Source organism: Podarcis cretensis, assembly GCF_951804945.1.
Source record: "Podarcis cretensis genome assembly, chromosome: 9".
Classification (NCBI taxonomy): Eukaryota; Metazoa; Chordata; class Lepidosauria; order Squamata; family Lacertidae; genus Podarcis; species Podarcis cretensis.
The window spans coordinates 68,303,280-68,328,291 of record NC_137178.1 but is presented as its reverse complement, the minus strand read 5'-3'; the positions used below and the strand labels follow the sequence as shown (position 1 = coordinate 68,328,291).

The 25,012-nt window shown below is 43.4% G+C and overlaps 1 protein-coding gene across 7 annotated transcripts in view; it reads left to right on the top strand.

Annotated features, from left to right (window-relative positions):
• RBPJ (recombination signal binding protein for immunoglobulin kappa J region) overlaps positions 1–25,012 on the top strand; it is an 88,941-nt gene that overhangs the window by 34,261 nt on the left and 29,668 nt on the right. The window contains exons 1-2 of one of the 7 annotated variants that reach the window (XM_079989782.1): positions 15,187–15,204; positions 19,649–19,691. The exons of 2 other annotated variants lie outside the window; for them this stretch is intronic. Coding sequence is in view for 2 of the 5 variants with exons in the window: in XM_079989779.1 (XP_079845905.1) it covers positions 15,185–15,204 (20 nt within the window). In the remaining 3 variants the exon portion in view is untranslated. Of the gene's footprint in view, positions 1–8,636; positions 8,748–15,093; positions 15,205–15,270; positions 15,331–18,691; positions 18,968–19,648; positions 19,692–25,012 lie in introns of those variants that run through there. 4 more of the 7 variants (XM_079989781.1, XM_079989780.1, XM_079989779.1 and 1 more) reach the window with 4 other exon arrangements.

Below are 25,012 nucleotides of genomic sequence, written 5' to 3'. Positions count from 1 at the left end.
CCCCATTACTACTATCTCCCTTCCTTTTGCATGCTTGGCCATCTGTTCCAGGAAGGCATCATCTATGTCCTCCGTTTGGCTTGGGGATCTATAGTAAACTCCCACAATGAGGTCCCTGTTATTCATCTCTCCCTTAATTTTGACCCAAATGCTCTCACTTTGGCTTTGAAGTTCTAAATCTTGGATCTCTTCACAGGTATACACATCCCTGACATATAACGCCACTCCTCCTCCTTTCTTGTCTGGTCTGTTTCTCTGAAATAGATTGTAACCCTCCATTATTACATTCCAGTCGTGGGACTTATCCCACCAGGTTTCAGTGATGCCTATTATGTCATATTTAGTTTGCTTAGTAAATCTAGGGGCTAACGACCATAGAGCTATAAATTTTTAGATAGGCGGATATAGACCATAAGAATGCAATCGGTGGAGAGAGAGTTCTGTTTGACGTCATTCCCCCTGCTTCCAGTGCAGGTGATAAAGGAAAAGCCAGTTCTTTGAGTTAAGTTGTGGGTGAACATATCAGACGACACAGCGATTCTTCAAACCGCTCTTGTTTATTCACAGGCCAGGACAGAACTGAACTGAAGGGTTCAGTCAGCATGCTTATATAGAGCTCCAGTACAACGTTACTGTAACAACTTTCTAAAACTATCCAATCACTGAACGCCACTTTTGATCCCTTATTTGCATAACTATCTACAGTATCCCCCTGCTAGCTCAGGGTGAGAACTTCAGTACATAACACTTTGGTTAATCTGGGCCATTTAGGACTTTAGAGGTGGAAACCAGTGGCACGCGGTCAGTGGACTGGAGGGACTAAGCTAGTCCTCTAAACGTTCCTCTGGCTCTTGCTTGCATGGACAGGCAGAGTCCCCCAAACCCTGGGCGGCCCCCGTGTGGAATAATGACTCAAGACAATGTGCTATGGGGTTAAAATTGGCTACAACTTTATTATGTTTCAGATGTGGGTAGACCTTGGCTCAGGCATTGGGTGCTTATCCTTCCTAGTCCCCCGCCGGGGATCTGGGGAACACCAGGGTTATCCGGTGTGTGTGGAGGATGGGCTGGCTCTGGAGAACACATGTTCAAGCAGAGTCGCAGGGGAGAGCAATGACAACCTCTAGGCGTTTGGCCAAAGCCTCCCCTCAAACAACGCCTTTAATGGGGAACCCTGGTATTGCTGCCGCAATGGAGGGGGGCATGGGTCACTGCTGCAGGTCCCCCCCCCCCATTTAGGGAACACAGACTAAAGGATTCTGCCCAAGGCCTGATACCGCCAAAGTTGTGACATTCTGCTACAGAAAAGGCAAACCTGCCAATGCAGGAGAATTCCTTTCCGGCCCTTCAACAGCGACCTTGACATAGCAGCGCCCGCGTACCTGTGAAGAAAGGGTTAACCTGCAAAAGAAGCCTTAACTGAGGGTGGGTAGGATGGGAGAAGCTCTGGAGCCAACTGACAATTCCCAGGTAAGATCCTCCCCCTATTGTGTGGGCAGGTAGTCCCTTCCCCTACCTGGCCTGATCACCTTGGCAACGCCTCCCCAGGCAGGATTGGGCAACTGGCTGAGGTAGGCGGAGACCTCCAGGTATCCCACCTGGGGAAGGCGAAGCGAAGCCTGTGCTAATGGTGCCGCATAGGGTCCAAGGGGCTGCACGCGACCACACAAAGGGCACCCCCCATTTAATGTGGGGAGTAAAGGTAAAGGGACCCCTGATCATTGGGTCCAGTCGTGACTGACTTGGGTTGTGGCGCTCATCTCGCTTTATTGGCCGAGGGAGTCAGTGTACAGCTTCTGGGTCATGTGGCCAGCATGACTAAGCCGCTTCTGGCGAACCAGAGCAGCGCACGGAAACGCCGTTTACCTTCCCGCCGGAGCGGTACCTATTTATCTACTTGCACTTTGATGTGCTTTTGAACTGCTAGGTTGGCAGGAGCAGGGACCGAGCAACGGGAGCTCACCCCATCACGGGGATTCGAACCGCCGACCTTCTGGTCGGCAAGTCCTAGGCTCTGTGGTTTAACCCACAGAGCCACTCGCATCCAATGTGGGGAGTAGTCATTCCTAAAGCCCGGGAAGCTTCTGCCCAGCTGACAGAAGGAGGTACTATGCTCATATCGTATCTTCTTCTTCTCTTCTTTGGCAAGACATCATGCAGGCGATGTCACACCCCAACCCCCATCGCCCTCTCAAGCTGGCACCTCTGACCCTGTTTTCCTGCAAAAAAATTCACCGCATGCCTCTGACCTACAAGTTAAGACCCGCTGCATGCTGACAGCTTCTAGGAGACACAGGTGAGAGCTGCTGAGTGCAGGATGGGTACCAAACCTGAACAATCTACCTCAGAGGGAGCACTTTGTGACTCCCGCTAGAAGTGCTGTCCCTCCTTTAACATCCCATGCACCCCAGTGACACCTATTTATTCACTTTTTTGCATCAGTGGTTTATTACATTTTTTAAAAAATTACATATAACAACAGCAATAAATAATAATAGAAACCGAGGGTGGTAATTTTCAAAAATACATTATTTTGTAACGTCTGTGCTCTCTGGGATAAAGATTCAGCTGACTTTCCTGACTTTATCTGAGCCGAGAAAAGTGCATTTTGCTGTTTTCAGCTCAATATTTTTATTTTTCTGTAGTTTGACTCATATTCTCCAGTCTTTTGCCCTTAGGGAAGATACAAGGAAATGATGTAATGCCTCAGACATGGGCCTTATTCTGCCTGTATTTTTAGTTACCCTGTATAAGTTGCATTATAACAGAAGGCAAGTTTCTCTTTGATAACCGAGCGGGTGGAGTGGAACTGAGCACCATTCAGATGGAACTGTGCACTATATGGATGCCCAGATATCCTGGGATTTTCTTGGCGTGCCTTTTTAAAGCATGCAATAGTTTCTACAGTTAGTTACTACAGCTGCGTGGTAAATATTCATTTCCTTACTTAGAGGTGGAAATGGGTTTTAAAAGTCAATTTATGTGAAAGATGTCAACTCCAGGAAATTCACAGAGGAAAGTTTCCCCTCCCCCCTTGCACCTCCAAGAAACCTTTTTGGAGTTTAGGGGCTCTTCTGAGCAGTGGGGTAAGAGTTGGGGCTGAATTGTCCCAAATTAAGTAGGATTACCCAGCTTGAGCCATTCTTCCCTTCCTCTTCACCCTATCCCACATGGTTCAGAACATGAGTAGGCAAACTAAGGCCTGGGGGCCAGATCCGGCCCAAACGCCTTCTAAATCTGGCCTGTGGACAGTCCAGGAATCAGTGTGTTTTTACATGAGTAGAATGTGTGCTTTTATTTAAAATGCATCTCTGGGTTATTTGTGGGGCAGAGGAATTTGATCATTTTATATATTTTTTCAAAATATAGTCTGGCCGCCCACAAGGTCTGAGGGACAGTGGACCGGCCCCCTGCTCAAAAAGTTTGCTGACCCCTGGTTCAGAAGGATCTTCCAAACCTTTGGAGAGACTTTTCCTAGGGTTAAGATGTCTGCAAAGGAGGGAAATGTTTGTTTAGTTGCCTTTTTTTTTTTATTTGGATGTAGAATAGATTAGAATAATCCAAAACACCCAGAGCTCGTTTTGAACAGAAAGGCTTGAGGTGATAGCAAAGTGCCTGTAGATTTTTGGTCGAAAATGTATAGAATGCTTTTGGAACCACATACAAAGGATGAACAGGTTAAATCTGTAATGATACACTGGGCGAGGGATTTGGGGCATAATATCCAACTTTCAGATTGGGAAAGGTTATGGAAAACTAATTTGAAATTCTCGGCGTGCTGTACATTGAAAGAAAACTATATGAAAATGATGTACCAATGGTACTTGACTCTCAGTAAGTTAGCAAAAATGTGTAAGACAGGTACAAATATCTGCTGGAAATGTAAAGAAAAAGAAGGCACCTTTTATCATATGTGGTGGTCTTGTAAGGTAATAAAAGCATTCTGGGAAATTATATATAATGAGCTGAAAAAGATGCTCAATTTTTATTTAAAACACACCAGAGGCTTTTCTATTCTAGCTGCTGATATTCCAAGGGAGCAAATTAAACTGTTGGACTATGCCGAGATGGCAAAACTGACCGGAAAGCTCAGGGACCAAGAAGACCAAAACTTTAACAAAGAATGGGGAAATTTTATAATTTACCTTGGAGACCACCGTAAGCAGATGAAAACATTAGCAGGACTGCAATAACACTCATAATGTAGCAAGTACCATGGGGATAATGGAGTTATATAAAACTGAAAAAGATGCAGTAGAAAAGGTTTAATAATAGGACCCACAGAGGGGAAAGTGGGAAGTCCAGAGATTCGGATGTTTATGGTTGTATTGTTATAATTTTATACTTGTAAAATCATTTTTTTAAAAAAATTAAGTGCTCATAGCTTTTTACCCTGCATAGCCTGATGCTCTGAATGGAAATTAAGAAATTGGATAGTTCCTTTTGAACAGGAGCAGGGAAGAGGGGTAGCCTTGCAGACGGAATCTCCCTGGGGACTGGTAATAGGATAAAGGGCCTTTCACCTCTAGGTCACTGATCTTAATGTGGCCAGAATGCACAGCGGCTGAAAGTCATTACCATCTTATTTCTGTTCAGCAGCCTCTGAGGTAGGACTCATTGTTCTTTCAGAATCCTTCCAAGTGGCCAGGTGGTCGTGACAGAGAAAATCATTACAGTCAATCGGTAATATAATTTATGCAATTCGCAGCAGCCTCAGCAAGAGCAACAAATGAACTTGAAAACTGGGCATATGCTCTTTACTAAGGCAACACATACTGGGTAGATACAAGGAAACACAGTATTAGGGGTACAAATACCTGCTGGAAATGTATTTTGTATTTTCTTTTGTTGTAAATATGTATGTTTTCTAATTTGTACTTAATAAAAATTAATTTTTAAAAATGAGAGAAGGACCTTTTACCACATGTGGTGGACATGTAAGGCAATAAAAGCATTTTGGGAAATGATATATAATGAATTTTAAAAATGTTTAAAATAACATTTATAAAAATAAACCAGAAGCTTTTTTAATTAGGAATTGTAGGCACCGTTATCCCAAAGGAGTAGAAAAGACTTTTTATGATTTGAAAGAGTGTTTGGTCCAGGAATTTGTGTCCTTTTGGGATCTAACAAAGGAAGAAGTGGAATCTACAACTCAGGAACCAAGAAGACCAAAACTTCAAGAAAGAACGGGGAGGGGGAATTATAATTTATTAAGGAGACCACTGTAAGCAGATGAAAACATGAGCAGTAATGTTTGTAACTTGTAACGTAGCAATTATCATGGACAATATGGAGAAATATAAAACATGGATTATGAAATAATATGCAGTTGAAAAGGTTAACAAAAGGACCCATGGAGGTGATGGTGAGAAGTCCGGAGATTCTGTTGTTGTTGTCATTTAGTCATTTAGTCATGTCCGACTCTTTGCGACCCCATGGACCAGAGCATGCCAGGCACTCTTGTCTTCCACTGCCTCCCACAGTTTGGTCAAACTCATGTTGGTAGCTTCAAGAACACTGCCCAACCATCTTGTCCTCTGTCATCCCCTTCTCCTTGTGCCCTCCATCTTTCCCAACATCAGGGTCTTTTCCAGGGAGTCTTCTCTTCTCATGAGGTGGCCCAAGTATTGGAGTCTCAGCTTCAGGATCTGTACTTCCAGTGAGCACTCAGGGCTGATTTCCTTCAGAATGGATAGGTTTGATCTTCTTGCAGTCTATGGGACTCTCAAGAGTCTCCTCCAGCACCATAATTCAAAAGCATCAATTCTTTGGCGACCAGCCTTCTTTATGGTCCAGCTCTCACTTCCATACATCACTACTGGGAAAGCCATAGCTTTAACTATACAGACCTTTGTTGGTAAGGTGATGTCTCTGCTTTTTAAGATGCTGTCTAGGTTTGTCATTGCTTTTCTCCCAAGAAGTAGGCGTCTTTTAATTTCGTGCCTGCTCTCACCATCTGCAGTGATCATGGAGCCCAAGAAAGTGAAATATCTCACTGCCTCCATTTCTTCCCCTTCTATTTGCCAGGAGGTGATGGGACCAGTGGCCATGATCTTCGTTTTTTTGATGTTGAGCTTCAGACCATATTTTGCACAGCCATTCGAATATTTGCAGTTTCAGTTATGTCTGTCTGGGTTAACTTCATATGCTGAAATTGGGGGTTGCATTACCAGTGGCATCTACTGTAATCTGGGTGTCAGCAGAACCAGCCTTTTTTCTTTCCTTTTTGCAGAGCCAGCCTTATCATTAGGGTAAGACATCTCTCACGACAGCCATATATATATATATATATATATATATATACACACCGTATTTTTCGCTCTATAACACGCACCTGACCATAACACGCACATAGTTTTTAGAGGAGGAAAACAAGAAAAAAAACTATTCTAAACAAAACAGTGGATGTATGATTTTTGTGGTTCATGCTGTGGCCACAGACATGTGATCTGACGGTGAGTTTGGGGTAGCCCAATGCAAAAATCCTGAGGATCCATGTGGATCCATGCTTTGTAACCACGTTTTTGCACCACTGTGGCCCCAGGCAAGAGTGGGTGCGTGATTTTTTTGGTGCAAGCTGTAGCCATGGACATGCTGTGTGATCTGATGCTGAATTTGGGATGACCCAGTGCAAAAATCCTGAGGATCCATGTGGATCTGTGTTTTGTAACCACGTTTTAAGTGGGGAGGGAAGGAAAAGCACTCAAGGAACAAGGAGCACGTGTGGGGTGGGTGGAGAAGGATGCTGCTAATAATGCAGAAGAGGCTCTGCTTCTCTCCCTCCTCCCTGGCTCGCTTGAAAAACTTTGCTGCTATTTAGCCAGCTGAGTGGGGAGGAGAGAGGGACAGAGAGCCTGCTTGCTTTAAAGGAGCCAACCGGATAGGAGCCGCTTACACTCGTGTAAGCAGCTCCTCTCCTCTCCTGCTTTGCTCCTTTAAAGCAAGCAGGCTCTCTGTCCCTCTCTCCTCCCCACTCAGCGGCTCTTCTCCCGCTTTGCTGTTTCAAAGCGAGCCACGGAGGAGGGAAGGAAGGGGAACCATGGATCCTCTGCTCACGACTGCAGCAGATCCCCCCGCCATCCGTAGGCATTCTCTCCATAACACGCACAGACATTTCCCCTTACTTTCTAGGAGGAAAAAAATGAGTGTTATGGTGCAAAAAATACGGTATATATGGCTGCGACCACCAATTTCTAGCTGAGGACCATTCCCCCCCTTCTCTGTCCCTACCTTGACACTTTGTTCCTCTCTCCATCCCATTAGAGCCTGAAATGTTCAGGCCACAATTACCTCCCCTGCTTCAAGCACCTCCTTTGTGATGCATATTAACTTGGGGTTATGTTTCCTTTGTTGGAGACGTGCGGCTTGTGTCCCAGGAGCAGGTTTGCTTTATTGTTCTTGCAGATCTGTACTGCTGGGTGCAGCTCAGCGGAAGCCATCAAGTTTGTGCCTGACTGATGCTGACCTGGACAACTGCTCAGACCCCCAGCAGATGGTGGTACAGGGTCTCCATCGAGCTGGAACTAATAGCCTGCACTGTTTCTCTTTTTGTTTCTGAAAAGAAGCCGGGCTGTGAGTTGCCCTCCTTTCTGTGACAACAGCTGTATACATGGCAAAAGCTGGCAAAATGCTAACTGTCACTTCAGGGGTGTCTTCGCTGCCGTTAAGAATAACTCCTGGACAGTCAAAATCTCGTCTGAGCAAATTTGATGCGGATGCTTGCGGTTCTTCACACCGTGAGCTGGGACAGGGGGTAGGAGGCTGGGGATTGCTTCCCAATTCAGGTCCAAACCGACGGGTGTTAAAAGGAGAAAGAAATGAAAACCACCACACGCATTCCCCTTTCCTGCATAATATTTCTTCACAGCTTTAGAAGACCACAATAAACCGTTTCAGCATTAGCCGTGCCCTTTCTCTTTGGGAAGTTATTTGAAAAGCCTGAGGGCACTGAATCCATTACTGTCCTGCCAAAAAGCAAAACGAAGGATTCTCTTGAAAAGCAATACATATCTCACTTCTGTTGTTGTTGTTTCCCCCACCTTACTTCCCAGCAGGACAAGGCGCCTTGCAACTAAAATAGAAACAACTAGAAACATATATTTAAAAAGCAATAATCAAAAAAACGATTAAACATCAGTGGAATTAAAATATATACACATAACCCTCAGTAGGCTTTAAGGAATAGTTGACTCACATTTAAAGCACATTGAAAGGACTGTAATTTGTTGAGAATGCTGGAAATGGTAGCTCTATGTGGTAGAAACTTTCCATATTTTTTATTTTTTGGGGGGCGGGGGGAAGTCATGTGCTTTAAATGTGTTTTGAATATGCTTTAAATTTATATAGTAGATCTGCTAACCAGTGCTGAGATTAGCATTCCAGACTATCTCCTCTAACTCTGTCCTCTGCCTTGGCCTTAGATTTGCCTTAAATTTCCGCAAGATTCTCATCACGAATAATGATCTGTTGTTTTGTAGCGCTATAACATGTAATAATTACAATTATTAAATTCCATAAAATGCCAGGTTAAAAACCTGCACCTCTGTGAATTCCAGATTCTTTCTAGACAGCTGGTGTGTTTTGTGTTTGACAGAAGGATTTGGGGACCACAAGAGAAGGGCATTTGAATGGGAAGTGTGTTGGCAGCAGCAAAGGCTCCATAATTACTGCAAATGGGTGCGCAGAGTGTGACAGATTTGACAACACCCTTGGCTACAGGAAAATTTATTCAGCACCATAATGAGGTAACTAGTAATCTTTCTTAAACTTCCCCCCCTCAACACAGTGTTTCTCGGACTATCTGGCTAACGAAGCCATCTTCCCTCCTGCAATGTGCAGGGGACAGTTACCACATTTGGTCCCTGAAGCCTCCCGCCCAACCTGGGCTGTGGTGGTGGGGTCACCGAGGACTGGAGGAACCATTCTGCAGACCACCACTTTGAGCAGTGATGCACTAGTGAGATTCTCCAACTGCAGTGGTTGCCATAGTTCTCAAGAGACAATGGAGTGAAATCAAACTGCTGTGTTGTTGTTGTTGTTGTTGTTTAGTCGTTTAGTCGTGTCTGACTCTTCGTGACCCCATGGACCGGAGCATGCCAGGCACTTCTGAAAGCTATGGTTTTCCCAGTAGTGATGTATGGAAGTGAGAGCTGGACCATAAAGAAGGCTGATCGCCGAAGAATTGATGCTTTTGAATTATGGTGCTGGAGGAGACTCTTGAGAGTCCCATGGACTGCAAGAAGATCAAACCTCTCCATTCTGAAGGAAATCAGCCCTGAGTGCTCACTGGAAGGACAGATCCTGAAGCTGAGGCTCCAATACTTGGGCCACCTCATGAGAAGACTCCCTGGAAAAGACCCTGATGTTGGGAAAGATGGAGGGCACAAGGAGAAGGGGATGACAGAGGACGAGATGGTTGGACAGTGTTCTCGAAGCTACGAACATGAGTTTGAGCAAACTGCGGGAGGCAGTGGAAAGCACCGAAGTGACCTCACCAAGGTGCAAGCCTGGGCAGTTTGTATGGAGGTCATGGACTACACAGAATACAAGAACCCCTTATTGGCCTCGCTGATGGGGTCCAAAGGAAAGCAGAGCAAGATGTTTGGCGCCAGCTTGGCTGCAGGAGTTGCTGGAAGGAGGAGTATAAGGCACCATCCAACTGTCTTAGGGTCTCCATTCTGGATTTGTGTAGCGTTTACTCCTTAACATTTTCTTCTCCACACAGTAGCAGAGGTTTAGGAGCAGAATTTTCCTTCTCCTAGATGAGTGAGCTTTCCAGGTTGATGAGTTCCACCTGCCCCTCACCTCCCTCTACGGCACATGCAGAAACCACCTTCTTGACCATTGGACAAACTCTTGGTCTTGTCCACTCATGTCTCATGCAGGGGAAGTCCCCAATTCACTAAAAGTTTGAGACCCATCGGAAACATTCATTCATATGTGGGGGACTTGTAAAGGGGTAAAAGAGTATTTGGAAATGATCCATAATGAATTGAAAAAAATAGTTTAAAAGTACCTTCTCAAAAAGGGACGCGGGTGGTGCTGTGGGTTAAACCACAGAGCCTAGGACTTGCCGATCAGAAGGTCGGCGGTTCGAATCCCTGTGACGGGGTGAGCTCCTGTTGCTCGGTCCCTGCTGCTGCCAACCTAGCAGTTTGAAAGCACGGCGGGAAGGTAAACGGCATTTCCGTGCGCTGCTCTGGTTCATCAGAAGCGGCTTAGTCATGCTGGCCACATGACCCGGAAGCTGTACACCGGCTCCCTCAGCCAAAAAAGCGAGGTGTGCGCCGCAACCAGTTGGCCACAACTGCACCTAATGGTCAGGGGTCCCTTTACCTTTACCTTCCCAAAAAACTCAGAGTACTTCTTTTTGGGGAGAATTCATGCTGAAATACCCAGGTGTCCAAAAAGTTTATTTATGTATGCTACTCCTGCGGTCTGTGTTTTGTTAGCCCAAATATGGAGAACGAGTGAGGTCCTAACCAAAGAAGAATGGCAACTCAAGTTGACAGAATATGCTCAACTTGCATACTTAACATATAGAATAAGAGAACAAGAAGAACATATGTTTAAAGAAGATTGGGAAACGTTAGTCAGCATTAAGATAAATTCAACAGTGTAAATAAGTTTTGATGGATGTAATAATGGAATACTGAATGGTATAGTTTTTTGTAAAATATGCAGGGATTTATGATATGTAAAATGAACCATGGAAAGAGAAGAAGGGAAGTCACTGATATCTTAAGGATGTAAAATGAGTATTTTAAAAGGACCCCTGGACTGTTCAGTCCAGTCAAAGGCAACTATGGAGTGCGGTACTCATCTTGCTTTCAGGTCAAGGGAGCCGGCGTTTGTCCACAGAAAGCTTTCCGGGTCATGTAGCCAGAATGACTAAACCGTGTCTGTCACAACGGAAACACCGCAACAGAAACCAGAGCGCCCAGAAAAGACGTTTACCTTCCCGCTGCAGTGGTACCTATTTATCTACTTGCACTTTTTGGCATGCTTTTGAACTGCTAGGTTGGCAGGAGCTGGGGCAGAGCAACGGGAGCTCACCCCGTCGCGGGGATTCGAATCGCCGACCTTCCGATCAGCAAACGCAAGAGGCTCAGTGGTTTAGACCACAGCGCTACCTGCGTTCCTTACCTTCAAGCAAGTAACCAGGTTGCACACCTGCTCTGAGGGTGACTGAATGATCCACTCACACCCAGCATAACAATACGGCAGAATTACTACCTGCTTTTCCCATTGAGGCTGATTCAAAGAGTTAAGAGCAATGAATCCTGCATAAATGCAGCAAGAACTTTCCATGGCAGACAAAGACTTGGGGCTTGCATCAGATTTATTTTGTGTGTCCTGCAGTTTGAGAAATTCTTCCAGGGCAAATGCTTTTTTCAATAACAAGCAAACGTTCAAATGAATAAATGCTAGCAGTTTTGTGTGTGTGTGTGTGTGTGTGTGTGTGTTGGAGGGGGAATGTTTGAAATGTATTAAAGGCTGACCTATTTTTTTTCCATCCTGTTTTCCTCCCAGTTGGATTTAAGACACATAAATTAAAGGCCCCTTAAAATTATCACCTAGAGACAGTTTATGGCAAAAATCCAGAAGCCATTCATAGCTGAACTGAAGCAGCATGAGCCCAGAGGGAGGGATACGTATTTTCAAAAAGAGAACTTAAAAGGATTATGGATTGTTTCATGAACTTTAAATAGAGGATTTGCAAAAGTCCATTGAATGCAGGAAATGTTCCTTGAATGGAACCAACTTCAGTAATGCAGATTCGACAGAGCGAGAAAAACTTCATTTTATTCATTTTATATATTTAAACCTCACCCTTAAATTAAAATAGAGGGGAAATCAAGGTTGGTTAGCTTGACTCAATGCCATAAATAGGATTGGATTTAGCACAGTTCACATATATAGGAAAAATACAAGTTTTTCCACAGACATTACACAAATTAACGTGTCTTTTTTTTAAACACAAGTGTATTGATAGTAGACTTGAATGCAAACCCCATTTTTAAAAAATGTATTTAAACACAAACCCACACACCTTTCACTTTCTCCTTGATTAATACTATTAAAAGTTATTTTCTGCTCCTCTTAAGCTTGGGGAAATTTCTCCCCAGAGGCTCACCTGGTACCTTCATTATATATCTGTAGGTGCCAGGCTAAAAGGTTTCCCTTCGACCAGACGTTCGCCTGATGAACATTTATGGCTTTTTTAATGTGTTTGTGGAGCTTACTGGTTTGTTTTTGTTTTACGATGTGTCCTGTGTTCTCATTTTGTATTTTTCTGTTGTGAACAGCCCCAGGGTTTTCAAATGACGGGTGGCAAACAAATCTAAAAATAATAGTAATAGCAAAATAAAGTGAAAGTCAAGTCCTTCCGCCTAAGTGGAAATGGTAATTATATTGAGGGTCCAATGGAATGAATATCATGACAACTAGTAAATTCTTATCTGCTGCAGCCTTCATCTGCCTTACCAGCCATTGTAATATACCACTTGTTTTCTTCCACCTATCTTGCAATTGAGGACTTCTTGGATCATTCTTTGTCTAGCTCCTCCCCTTTGACCTTACCGCCTTGGGTGACCCTACTGGGAGACTCCCAAGGGCTTCGCTCACAAGGGTCATAGGAACGTGCAAGCCCACTCACAACAAGGTGATGATCCAGCGAGTTGAGTTTGGGGTGGGTTTTTGGAAGAAGCAATGGTTCTTCTACATCTACTTTGTGGGACTGGTCATGTTGTGTGGATGCCTGAGCATCGTCTTCCAAAGCAACTACAGTGGTACCTCGCAAGACGAAATTAATTCGTTCTGCGAGTTTTTTCGTCTTGTGATTTTTTTCGTCTTGTGAAGCACAGATTTTGGAAAAGCTTCAAAAATCACCAAAGTCTTCAAAAACCTCAAAAAAGGCTACCACACCGCGTGCTATGAGTTGCTCCTCGAAGTCAAGTCGCAACTGCACCCCCTGAATGCACGGTTTCAAGAAAAAGGAAACAAACTTGCAAGACAAAGGAAACAAACTTGCAAGACGTTTTCGTCTTGTGAAGCAAGCCCATAGGGAAATCCGTCTTGCAAAGCAACTCAAAAAACGAAAAACTCTTTCGTCTTGCGAGTTTTTCGTCTTACGAGGCATTCGTCTTGCGAGGTACCACTGTACTCTATTCCGAACTTAAAAATGGAAAGCGTAATGCTGGTGGTCAACAAAAGAGGTTTAAAGACTCAAGGCAAATCTAAAAAAATGTAGTATAAACACTGACAATTGGGAAACACTGGCTGTTAGTGCTCCAATTGGAGAACAGCCTTTACCTAGGTGTCATGGACTTTGAAGATGCTTGAACTCAGGATGAAAGGGAGAAACTTGATAGGAGGAAGGTACGTTTAGCAAACCCTCACCAAGATCAACACCAAGCCAGAAACCTATTTCCCCACTGTGGAAGGACGTGTGGATCCAGAATTGGCCTCCACAGTCACTTACGGACTCGCTGTTAAGATTGTGTTCATGGAAGACAATCTTACTCGGCTAGGAGTGATTGCCAAAGATGAAGATATTGAGGATCGCTGCCCACGCCCAACTGAGCTCACTCTCCCTATTGCAACCAACAAGGATGACTTAGAGGCAATTCATCAGTGACCCAAATGATGCACAACGCATGCAGGCTTACCCAAATGTAATTAAAAACCAGTTAATCCAATTTTTAAAAAATGCACCGGGGTAGTCTGTGGTAACCTGAGGGGAGGGATGCAAAATGCACATTTAAGAAACACACACAAAGGAGCCTTTTGTTTATTTAAGCTCCTTCACATTCGTTGTTGGCTTCCTTCTCTCTCCCTAAAACACCTCACGCCGCTGCCTCCATGCCCGCAATTCAGAGTCCACTCCTTCTCGCCACCCTTCATGCTGTCTGAAATGGTCCCATCCGATATAGACATGGAAGCATGGGAACGAATGTGGAACATGCAGATATAAAATTTACAGCATGTTATGGTCTAAGAGAAAATTATATGAAAACAATACATTGATGGTATCTAACAATGAGTAAATTGGCAAAAATGTATAAATCTAAATCAAACAAGTGTTGGAAATGTAAAGGGAAAGAAGGTTCTTTTTATCATATGTGGTGGTCTTTTAGTAAGATTAAAGCTTACTGGGAAATGATATATAATGAAATGAAAAGGATGTTTAAAATAATGTTTGTAAAAAAACAACAACAACCCCAGAAGCTTTTCTTTTGGAAATTATAGGGACAGAACTACCAAAATTGTATAAAAACTTATTCATGTATGTGACTACAGCGTCAAGAATGCTACTTGCCGCAAAATGGAAAGAAGCAGAAGTCCCAGCAAAGAATGGATACAAAAACTTATGGAATATGCAGAAATGGCAAACATGCCAGAAGAAAAATAAATCAAGATATATATATATTTTTTATAAAGGAATGGAAATGGTTTATGGAATATTTACAGATAAATTGTAAACAGATAAGAACATTTGCAGGATTGTTGTAATAGCATGCAGTTTCATAAGAGTATGTATTTAAAGAAGATGAATAAATGAGCAAATTAAGTTAATTTGGAATATGCAGAAGATATTAAAAATAAATTTAAGGAACAGCAGAAAGAAGGGGAAGGAGGTCAAGTTTTGAAATGTCAAAATGATTGTAAAATCAGTGAAATCCTATAAACCTAAAAAGTATATATATTTTTTTAATGAATGAATGAAATGGTCTCGCCCGCGGCCCTACGCGAATGGTTCGGTCCGTTCTCTCCCACGCCGAAGCCTCTGCGCTCGCTCGGTCAGGCGTAAAGGGAATCCCCCTCCTGCCCCTCCCTCTTCCTATGACCCCCCTTCTCGCGATATCCTTTCTCCGCTTCCCTCGAAGAGCTCTCGCGAGTCTTCGGGCCGAGTTCCCACGCCTGTTGTGTCTGACTTCTGAGACGGGAGAGCGACACAGACCCCGTCAGTGTGTGTGTGTGTGCGTAAGTGACGTGAGCGAGTGGGCGGGGTTTCCCGCACGCCCTGCCCCCTTTCGATCCTTCGCTGTTGCGATAAGCTTGTCCTCTCCCCCCCCCCCCGCGCGCGTGCGCGCTGCTGATTTCCGCGGGGAGGCGCGCGCGACGGCTACCTCGGCCCCCTTCTCGCGAGAGTAGGAGTTTTAGCGAGAGTTTGTGGAAGATGGCGCCTGTTGTGACAGGGTGAGTGCGGGGGGGGGGGGTGGCTCTCTCGACATAGTTCCTCAGGGGCCCGTTTCCTTCCCGTCCCTCAGCCGGCCTGCCCGGCTCTCGCCCCTCCGCCGCCCGTTCCTCGAGCTCCGGATTCGGGTGGGGTCTCCTTTCTCCTCACGACCGCTGCCGCTTCTCCGCTTGCGGGGGAACCGGAACGGTGGTGCTGGTGGTCGGTCGGTGGTGCTGGTGGTTGTGGGGAGGCCGAGTCGCCTGGGCCCTCGAAGGGCCGGGGTTCCGGGCGGCGGGAAAGTCCCGCCTCGAGCCTCGTCGCTGTGGGGGAAGCGCTTCTCGACGCGCGGAGCTCGTCGCTGTGGGGAGAAGCGGGGGGCTTCTGTGGGGAGAAGAGGCAAAACACCCCCCACATGGAAACTGCCTGGTCCTGCGTCTCTCCGGCTCAGTGGTGTTAACACCCCCCCCCAAAAAAAAGGAGGGGGGGAAAGCGCTCTAGAGCAGTGTTTCCCAACCTTGTGCCTCCAGCTGTTTTTGAACTACAACTCCCATCATCCCTGACTAGCAAGACCAGTGGCAAGGGATGATGGGAATTGTAGTCCAAAACAGCTGGAGGCACAAGGTTGGGAAACACTGCTCTAGAGTAAAAGTCACTTCAGGGGCTCTGAGGAACTTGGCACGCCTGCGCGGCTCTTGACCGCTTTTACTTTGGGGGTGCATCTTACCATCTGCCTTATGCAAGGAGGAATTCCATCGTGTTGCCTTGACACTTGCGTGGTGCTCGTGTTGGTGGTGCCTGGAATGAGGCGCAGCCCCCCCCCCCGTCAAGTGAGAGCTGTCACTTCAAGCCCCCACCAATGCCCTGCATGGTTAAGCTGCCCTCTTGTGTGTTGTGTTGCATTGCATAACTAACTTCCCCAGCTTCCTTGCAGTGCAGTGCAGGTTGTTGCGTGAAGTTGGTTGGATTGAAAGCAAAGGCTTCTGTATCTTTGCTTTGTGGTGTGCGGTTAATGGGAACGTCCCCCTAGGTGAGTTGAGCTTTGGGTCTTAGTGACATACTGAGCATGTTCCGGTTTTCCTTGAAGGGGCCCTAACTCTTACTCTCAGGGTTGTGGTTTTGAGCCCTACAGTGGGCCAAAGGTTCCTGCTCTGCAGGGGGTTGGACTCTGTGATTCTGTCTCAGAAGCTGATGATGCCTTTTTGTGTTGCTTCATGAGGCCCTCCAGTCTTCATTAAAGGTTGCTGCTGCATATCACACGTGTGCTTGACTTAAGTTATGGGTTGTCTTCTGGCAACAGCATCAGTCCATTGGGGCTTAGAGTTAGCCTTCAAGGTAGCCGGTGTCATTTAGGTCACATGATTTCATTGAAAGCAAATGATGCTTTTTGGTGATTGGGTAGGAATTTGTTGTATAGAGATTTCTGGTGTTCAGACATTACAGAAACAATCTCCTGTTCCAAACTCCGAACGTGTCTGCAGTCTTACGCTATAATTTGCGAAGTGAAAGTATACCACCTCTATTAATTATGGAATTTACTTCTACAAAGTGTCTTTAAGATTAGTGTGCTTATAGCTTGATTGAAAATATCAGAAAAGTCCTTCAATAAAGTCACTTTCTAATACGCTTTAGTATCACAGTATGCAACTAATATGTTGCTCCCTTCCCCTCCAAAGAAAGCAGGAATTGTTTCTTACAAAGTTCAAATTATTTAAGGTTTTAGAATCGGGGTATCAAGATGAAAGTAGGCTTGGACTATTTGATTCAGCTATTCTGTGGTTTATAGATTCTTTTTCTTCTGGTCATGTATTCAGGGTACGCTTTTTAACTGTTGAGTATAAATTGCTCCTAACATTCTGAACTGAAAAGTAGTTCCTTCTACCTTTAGATTGTTACAAATTCAAATTGCTTGTAAGTGAAGGCAAGGTAAATGTGTTCCTCAGGATCTAGTTCTCTGCTTGAATAAGTATCGAGTATTGCACTGAACAGTTAATTATTATGATGTTAATATTCCTAGATCTATTTCTGACACAAAGTTAACATCAAAAATCTTGTGGAATATGTTCTTCTGTCAGTATATTGAAAAGTCATAAAAAGTAGTACCTTGCTAATTGAGAGCTACTGTTTTGTGCAGACAGAATTTGACTTCTTTCCCACCCTGGTCTTCACACTTTGGGCCTCTTCTGGCTGGATCTTAGTTGCTGCTTTATCACTGTAAAAATAACTTACATATTATTGGGCACTTTGTCATACATAATTTAATATTTTATGTAACACTTCTATTGTGCAGATGCTATGCTGAGACCATTATTAGAGACATAGGTATCATTTTCTTAAGCAGCAGTGCAACATATTTGGAGAAAATTTGATTGATGGGAGGCTTTGAAATTTACTTTGAAACCTAAGGAGAAATTCCATCCGGTGAAAAATAATGCATGGCAGATACACATTTAAGAGGGATGATGGACACCAGCAGGAATATGGGGGGGGGGGTCATTGCCATGCTTTTATAAGATGAACAGCATGCATTCATATCCAAGGATTTAATTTGGTGATACCACATTTTTATAGGGACATGGGTGGCACTGTGATCTAAACCACAGAGCCTAGGGCTTGCTGATCAGAAGGTTGCTGGTTCGAATCCCTGCAACGGGCTGAGCTCCCGTTGCTCGATCCCTGCTCCTGCTAACCTAGCAGTTCGAAAGCACGTCAAAGTGCAAGTAGATAAATAGGTACTGCTCCGGTGGGAAGGTAAATGGCGTTTCTCTGCGCTGCTCTGGTTCACCAGAAGTGGCTTAGTTATGCTGGCTACGTGACCCAGAAGCTGTACACCAGCTCCCTCGGCCAGTAAAGCAAGATGAGCACCGCAACCCCAGAGTCGTCCACGACTGGACCTAGCGGTCAGGGGTCCCTTTACCTTTTTCTAATCAGTGTTTGTTTGAATACTGTACCCTCTGTAAACTTGTGGAAACAACAATGAAGGACTTGGACAGGTTGCAGAGAGAAGAGGGACATTTGGAAGCTTAGAAAACTGCTTTGCAATGTGAGGTTCCTGCGGCAAAATATTCCTAAGGCAACCGTTCAACTGTATCCTATAAAGCAAGGGTGGGCTGAAGGTAGATCAAGATCTACTGGTAGATCTTCGACTGATTGTCAGGGTTTTGTACTTTCAGTTGTTTAAGAGTACCAGCAAAAATTAGTTGCTAAATTAAGACTGCTGAAATAAATAAAAGTAACCGGGAATGTATTTTTGCAGGAAAGGGTTAAAATATCAGTGTTGTTTTGGACTGAAAACCAATTCCTAGGTTTCGAATGTGCTCAGAAGCATCCCCCTATTTTTTAAAAAAACAACAACCCTATGTCTCTCTTGCACCTAGCTCTCTTGAGTAGATCTTGTGGTGCTAACAGAGAACAAAGTAGACCCAACAAACCTCAAGTCTGTCCACTCCTGCTCTAAAGTATTTGAGGATGGACTCTTCTGTATTCCTTTTCTAGTGGCCCACCAGTCATTTATCAGCAACGAAACAGCTTCCTCAGTGGAAGGGGATTTGGAAGCAAAGAAATAATATGAGAGTGCAAGTATTACTTCTCCTTGCCTCTATCTGTCATCAGGCAAGTTGACTACCTGCCCCAAATAAAAGTGCAACTTGTGCATATATACAGGTAGAGGGGGTGACAGCACACAGAGATGAAGGGCACTGGACTCTGTCAACTGTGCTTGAAGAGTTAACACCTGAAAGAGTAACCAGATTTCTAAATGTCCCAAGTGATGGAAGTTTGATACTGGTAAGCTTGTAAGAGACTGCTTAGAACAAAAAATTATAGCTGTAAACTTGTGATGTATTGCTTGTAAAAGTTGCCTCTCTGATCAGAATACTGTATTAAATTGGTTTACTTCCCCCCAAATAAATCTTGACTTGGTTCAGGTTTTTTTAAAAAAAGACATTGGTTTCTTCTTATTTATTTAACCAATTTATAGGCCACTTGATCCTTTACACATCTATATGAAACTCATACAAAAATGTCTCATAGTTTTTTAGAGACTGCCAAGTTTGTAGAGTAGATAGTGCTTTGTAGCCTTTTAAGTATTGTCCCACATTTGTAAAAAAGTCTTACATGGCAAATATGAATTCCTTTTGTGTGAAGAGGTAAGAAGGCTTCTATAATCTGGATCAGTAGTTCTGTGTTTTCTCAGGCTGTTGATACATCACAGATTACTTATACTGCCATGTGGAGACAAGCAGGTAGGCTTGTAATTTTTGTGGGGTTGTTTGCAAGCCTTTATCAGGGCATATAATGGTTTGTGTTCAGTGTATCTAAGAAATGTCCTCCTTTCTTATATTCTGTCTTGCACACCAAGATTTATCAAGAGTATTTTACTGACTGAATTAATTTTGTGCCGTGGAATCAGGGTGTTTATAAAGAGTTTCATTGCTTGACTCATAACTAGGAATCTCTTCTTCCTAGACAATTATTGGAGCCTAAACTGAGGATTTTTCAGAAATACTAAGTAAGTCTTCATCATTATTGTGTCTGCTATTTGATAGTTGAGGTTAGGTAGCACAGAGCTTATTTGCATGTATTTTCTTTCTGTTATAAAACCCCATTACAAGTTGAATTGACTGTGAATTAAGTTTGGCTACCCACTGAGATTTGTAGTTGGTCATGCTAAAAATGTGAATAAACAAATAAGCACCTCTGTTTTTTATTCAAAGGGAATGGTTAGGAAATTGGCTGTACAGTACTACAAGTGTTGATTACTTGGTATCTTATTGTGTTAGGCACTGTACAGCTATTGAATATATTCCTGAATATAATAACAGTAAAACAAATGAATGAAATAAGATGATGTGCTAAAGAGAGTGGATTTGATAGCAGCAGTAGTTGTGAGATCCACAGTATAAACTCACTACCAAACTTATTACCTTTTCTGTCTTCAAATGTAGATAATTTTTATCATTGAAAAATATGATAGTATTACCTGTTTGCTTCTGCATTTGGAACAAAACCTTGTGAACAAAAATATATTTACATAATCCTTTGAAATTCTGACCTTAAATCTTCTTCCCAGTAGCATAAGTCATGAGCCATTGCTTTGACAGTTAATTTGGTATAGGCTTCCCTCCCCACTTTCTATTAAACAGTACAGAATGGGGAGGAATTAGCAAAAGCAGGGGAATGGGTTTGTGGCTGATCTAGTGAGGCTTTAGAAAAAACAATTGAACTATTGTCAAATGAAGCTGGGTAACTTTTATATGCATCTTATAGGTTATCATCAGTGTTAGAAACTGAGATATGAAAGCTAGCAGCTAAATGGCACCTTAAACCTAGGTTATGGGCGCAACAATGGAATGTCTAGGCACACTTCTTTTACAAGAATACAAAGCTGAAAATGAATGAACAGCTAAAATCTTAATATTCATTTTTAACATGCTCTAGTCCTCATCTGAAGACTGCAAAAAAAAGAAAGCCATGCTTCCTCTGTCCACCTCCCTAATATTCTTAAGAGGGTCTCTCCTATAGTCTACAGAGAGTGGAAGTGGAGAGGCAGAAAAAGATCCTCCTTTCCTTCCACTCTGCAGTTTTAATCTGAAATCTTAGGCACAGTACTGCGCCCGAAGCTCAGAAACTGCTCACGCTAATGAAATTCCTTGTCGCAAAATGTGCCTAGAATGCTGGTTATCATGATATTCATTTTAGAAAGCTCTCTATGAACTTTTATATTTATTAAATGCTGTAAAAACTAGGAAGCGTTATAAGGAAAGCTTTCCTGAGGGAATAGAGAACAGAACAGACTGTTAGATTACCTGATTAAAGAGAGGGGTATGAATGGAGCAGGCAAGAGTGTTTATGTATGCTTTTCATTAGCATCTGAGGAGCAAGGTGGCAGCTGTTGGAACAAAGTTTTTGAACTCAAGTGTTATACGTTCTTGTGTATTGTTGCACATCATCTCGGGCACTTAAAAGTGGATTGGTAATTCATAAACACAATTAACATCACCTTGCCTGTTCTGCTGCTTCTAGTTATTGTTGTCATTGGTGATTTAGATTGGCAGGTGTTGTCATAATGAACTATTATTTCTTTTGTCTTGTTCTTTGGATTGGTAATCTTAGTTGGTGACTAGAGACTAGGTTTTGTAACCTGCTATGGAAAGCTCTTCAGGGTTTGACTTAAATAGCTTCTGGAATGCTCAGGCAGGTTACACCACATAAAACCGGCAGGAAACATGCTCTCTCTAATTTACTGTTCAGAATTTGTACTAATAAATGTATTCACCATTGTGAAGCAATCCTTAAAAAAATTACTCTTCTGTATTGCCTTGTGCCATGTTGAAGTAGTGATCACTCTAAGACACTGGGGCAAGAAGTATGCTTATAAGTATAAAGTGCACAAGCTATTTAGAGCTTTTTAATTTAAAACCATCACTTTAAAACGTGCCTGTTGTGTGTCTTTGAAGAAGTGTGTTAGCTAATTAGGTTTCTGAAACATTCCATTATATGTACAACATTAATATTACTTTATGTTGCAAGAGTGGAAATATGCCCAGGAGCTAAGAAACCTTAGGATTTTGGTCATAATTGGATGGTAGAACCTGGATGTCAACTCTCAATTACTGATTATCACATTGCTCTGTTTTTAAATACAAGCTGTAGAAATTAGAGGGTTCCAGGTGTGTACCTGGGATGGTACACACCAATCCATTAAAATAACACTTTAATACAAGAAAATCATAAAACCAAAAATATTAATAGAACAAGGGTCAGAATATTGGGAGGTTACTAAAAATATAATAATTCAGCAGCAGCCTAGCTCTTTGAGTAATCATTTCGATAAGCCTAAGAATACTAATGCATCACAATATGATGCCTAAAATCAGCTAGCATAAGGAACAATCTTATCCCCATGGAGAAGGAATTCCATACCTTTTGTGCCACAACAGATAAGCCCTGCTCTTCATAACTACACTGCAGAAAATAGCTGTAAATAGAACTATTGGGTAGGGTCTCTTCCAGATCTTAAGCCATTGGTTGGTAGGTACTAGGGGAGCTGTATAGAATTTTATAGACAAATGTTAGTACCTTAAATTTGACTCAGTAGCAAATAGGCAGACAGTTCAGGTATCAAATAGGCAGTCAGCAGCCTCTTCTGCACCACTTGCAGCTTCTGGACAGACTTCAAGGAAAGTCTCACAAAGAGCACATTGCAGTAGTTTAAATGAGAGGTTACCAGAGTATGTATTAACATAGCTGAGCTATCAAAGTCCAGGAGCAACTGTAGCTGGGGAACAAGTCAGAGCTGGACATATACAGTCCTTGCCATCTGGGCTTCAAGGACATATGCAGTCCTTGACGCTATCTGGGCTTCAAGTGATAGCAATGTTTTGCCAAGAGCTATTTACCTGCTCCTTCACGGTGAGTACAACTCAGTCCAGAAAGGGCACTCTACCCAACTCCAGATGCAGGTGGTGCTGTGGTCTAAACCACTGAGCCTCTTGGGATTGCTGATCAGAAAGTCGGTGGTTTGAATCCCCGCAAGCGTGTGCTCCCGTTGCTCTGTCCCAGCTCCCACCAACCCAGCAGTTCAAAAGCATGCCAGTGCAAGTAGATAAATAGGTACCTCTGCGGTGGGAAGGTAAACAGCATTTTTGTGTGCTCTGGTTTCCATCATGGTGTTCTGTTGCACCAGAAGCAATTTAGTCTTGCTGGCCACATGACCTGGAAAGCTGTCTGTGGACAAACGCCTGGTCCCTCAGCCTGAAAGCGAGATGAGCGACCCAACCCCATAGTCACATTTGACTGGACTTAACCATGCAGGGGTCCTTTACCTTTATGTTTTTACTGATGACATAGTACTTCAGATCCCGGGATGTCAAACTTTAAAAAGCATTGGGGACAAAATAGTACCCTATGGAATCCAACAGCACAAGTGCTGGGGAGCTGAGCTGCTACAGTCTGGTACTGGTCCTGCAGGTAAAAAGAGTAGAGCCCTGTATTGTGGTGCCTCTAGCTCCTAATCCACAGAACTCATGCCAGTCAATATTATGGTTGGTTCTTTCAAAGGCTGATGAGAAGTCAAGGAGAACTAGCACGGTCTCACTCTCCTGATAAAAAGGTCACCAAGCGGGGTGACCGAGGCCATTTCCATTCTGAACCTAGGCCTGAAGCCAGAATGAAATGGGTCTAGATAATCTGCTTCATCCAGACACACCTGGGACTGACTAATTACTACCTTCTCAATCATCTTGCTCCCATAAGGGACATTTTTGACTGTGTGGTAGTTACCTAATATCACTATATCCATGTAGGACCTCCTGAGAAGGAGCCTCACCATCTCCAGAGCAATTGGCTGCACCCTTTTCATCATAGAGAATCAATCACTCCTTAGACCCACTCTCAAGTTGTTCTGGGTGGCTTTTATTTGCCATAATGGACTTAATTTTTTTAAATTGCTACTGTCTTCATGTCTTAAGAGGCCTTGGAGTGACTAACAATAAATTTATTTATTTTTAAATACTATTCTGAAAGTGCTAGGAAAATATTTATAATCATTTCTGTAGTGGGATCTTGAAGAATAAGTTAAACAGGCTTAGGTTAAAAAAAAATTTGGTTTTTATTGGAGCTTGCTTTTGCTGATATTCTGTCTTCCTTTGGTGTCTAAGCTCCCCCATCTGGCAACACATTGCACTTTTCTTGGCTTTCTGCATCTGACAGTGGTTGGTAGCAAATTCCTTTCTATAATATTACATTACTGCACCACCACGACCACAGGAAACCTGTTAGGTTTCCAAGCACTTTTAAGAGCTTAGTGAAATATTTGGATTCGGGTGAGAGGATGAGCTGCTCCAATGCTGGATTAGTCATGCAGCAAGGTTAAATGACCTGCTTCAGGTGGTACTGGGGAGGTCCCAGGTAGATGAAGTCAGGAATTAGTGTCTGTCTGTCTGGTTTAGAATTTTTTGTTTAAAGTATTGGTCCTAGGATGGGGCCTGTGCCTGGATAGCTCAGTTGGTTAAAGAGTGGTACTGATACTGTAATGCCAAGGTTGCATGTTTTATCCCTGTATGGGACAGCTGTATGTTACTACACTACAGGGGGTTGGACTACATGGTCCTGAGGATCCCTTCCAACTCTATGATTGTATGATTCTTTGATTTCCAATTAATTTCAGCCAGCAACATGTGTTAAGACATCCCTGGACAGCTGGCGTTTTGTTTTTAGACAGGAATCCCCTTCCTTTCTGTCTGGGTTGACATTAACCCCTCATTTAGATAGAGACATGTGCTGTCTTGTTCCAGCTGCACTTAGTGACTGCTTGTTGCTATGCAATTCCTGGGTTTCCAGTCAGCTGGGTACAGCAACAAGGTGTAGGAAGCAGGTGATTAACAGCTGATCAGAATGGTGTACTGCGCCCAGGGAGGGAAGGGGTAGGGTTAAGCACAAGTGCCGCCCCATTTCTGTGCTCCATAGAAAATGGTGAATTTTGTGGAAACATTTCAGCTGCTGTGGATCCTTTTTCTTTAGCTTAAAAAAAACTTTGCAGCTACAAGTTGCTACAAGTGGAGCTCCTCTCAGTAGCTGGCAGGTGGTGGCTGCTAGTTTCCTTCTTCAGAAAGTCCTGGATGCATTAGCCACTTGCTTATTTGTGAAAGCTTGTCCCCACCCCCCACCCCCGAAATTCCTAGAATGATACTGCATTCAGGAAAGTTGCGGGAAGTGTGTTGACAGGTGGGGGTGGGGGAAGCTAAAGAGAAGAGCTCTGATATTGCCACTGTTTAACACAATATTTTGAATGAATTTAGAATTACTGAGCATGGCATGTCATTATTGGTC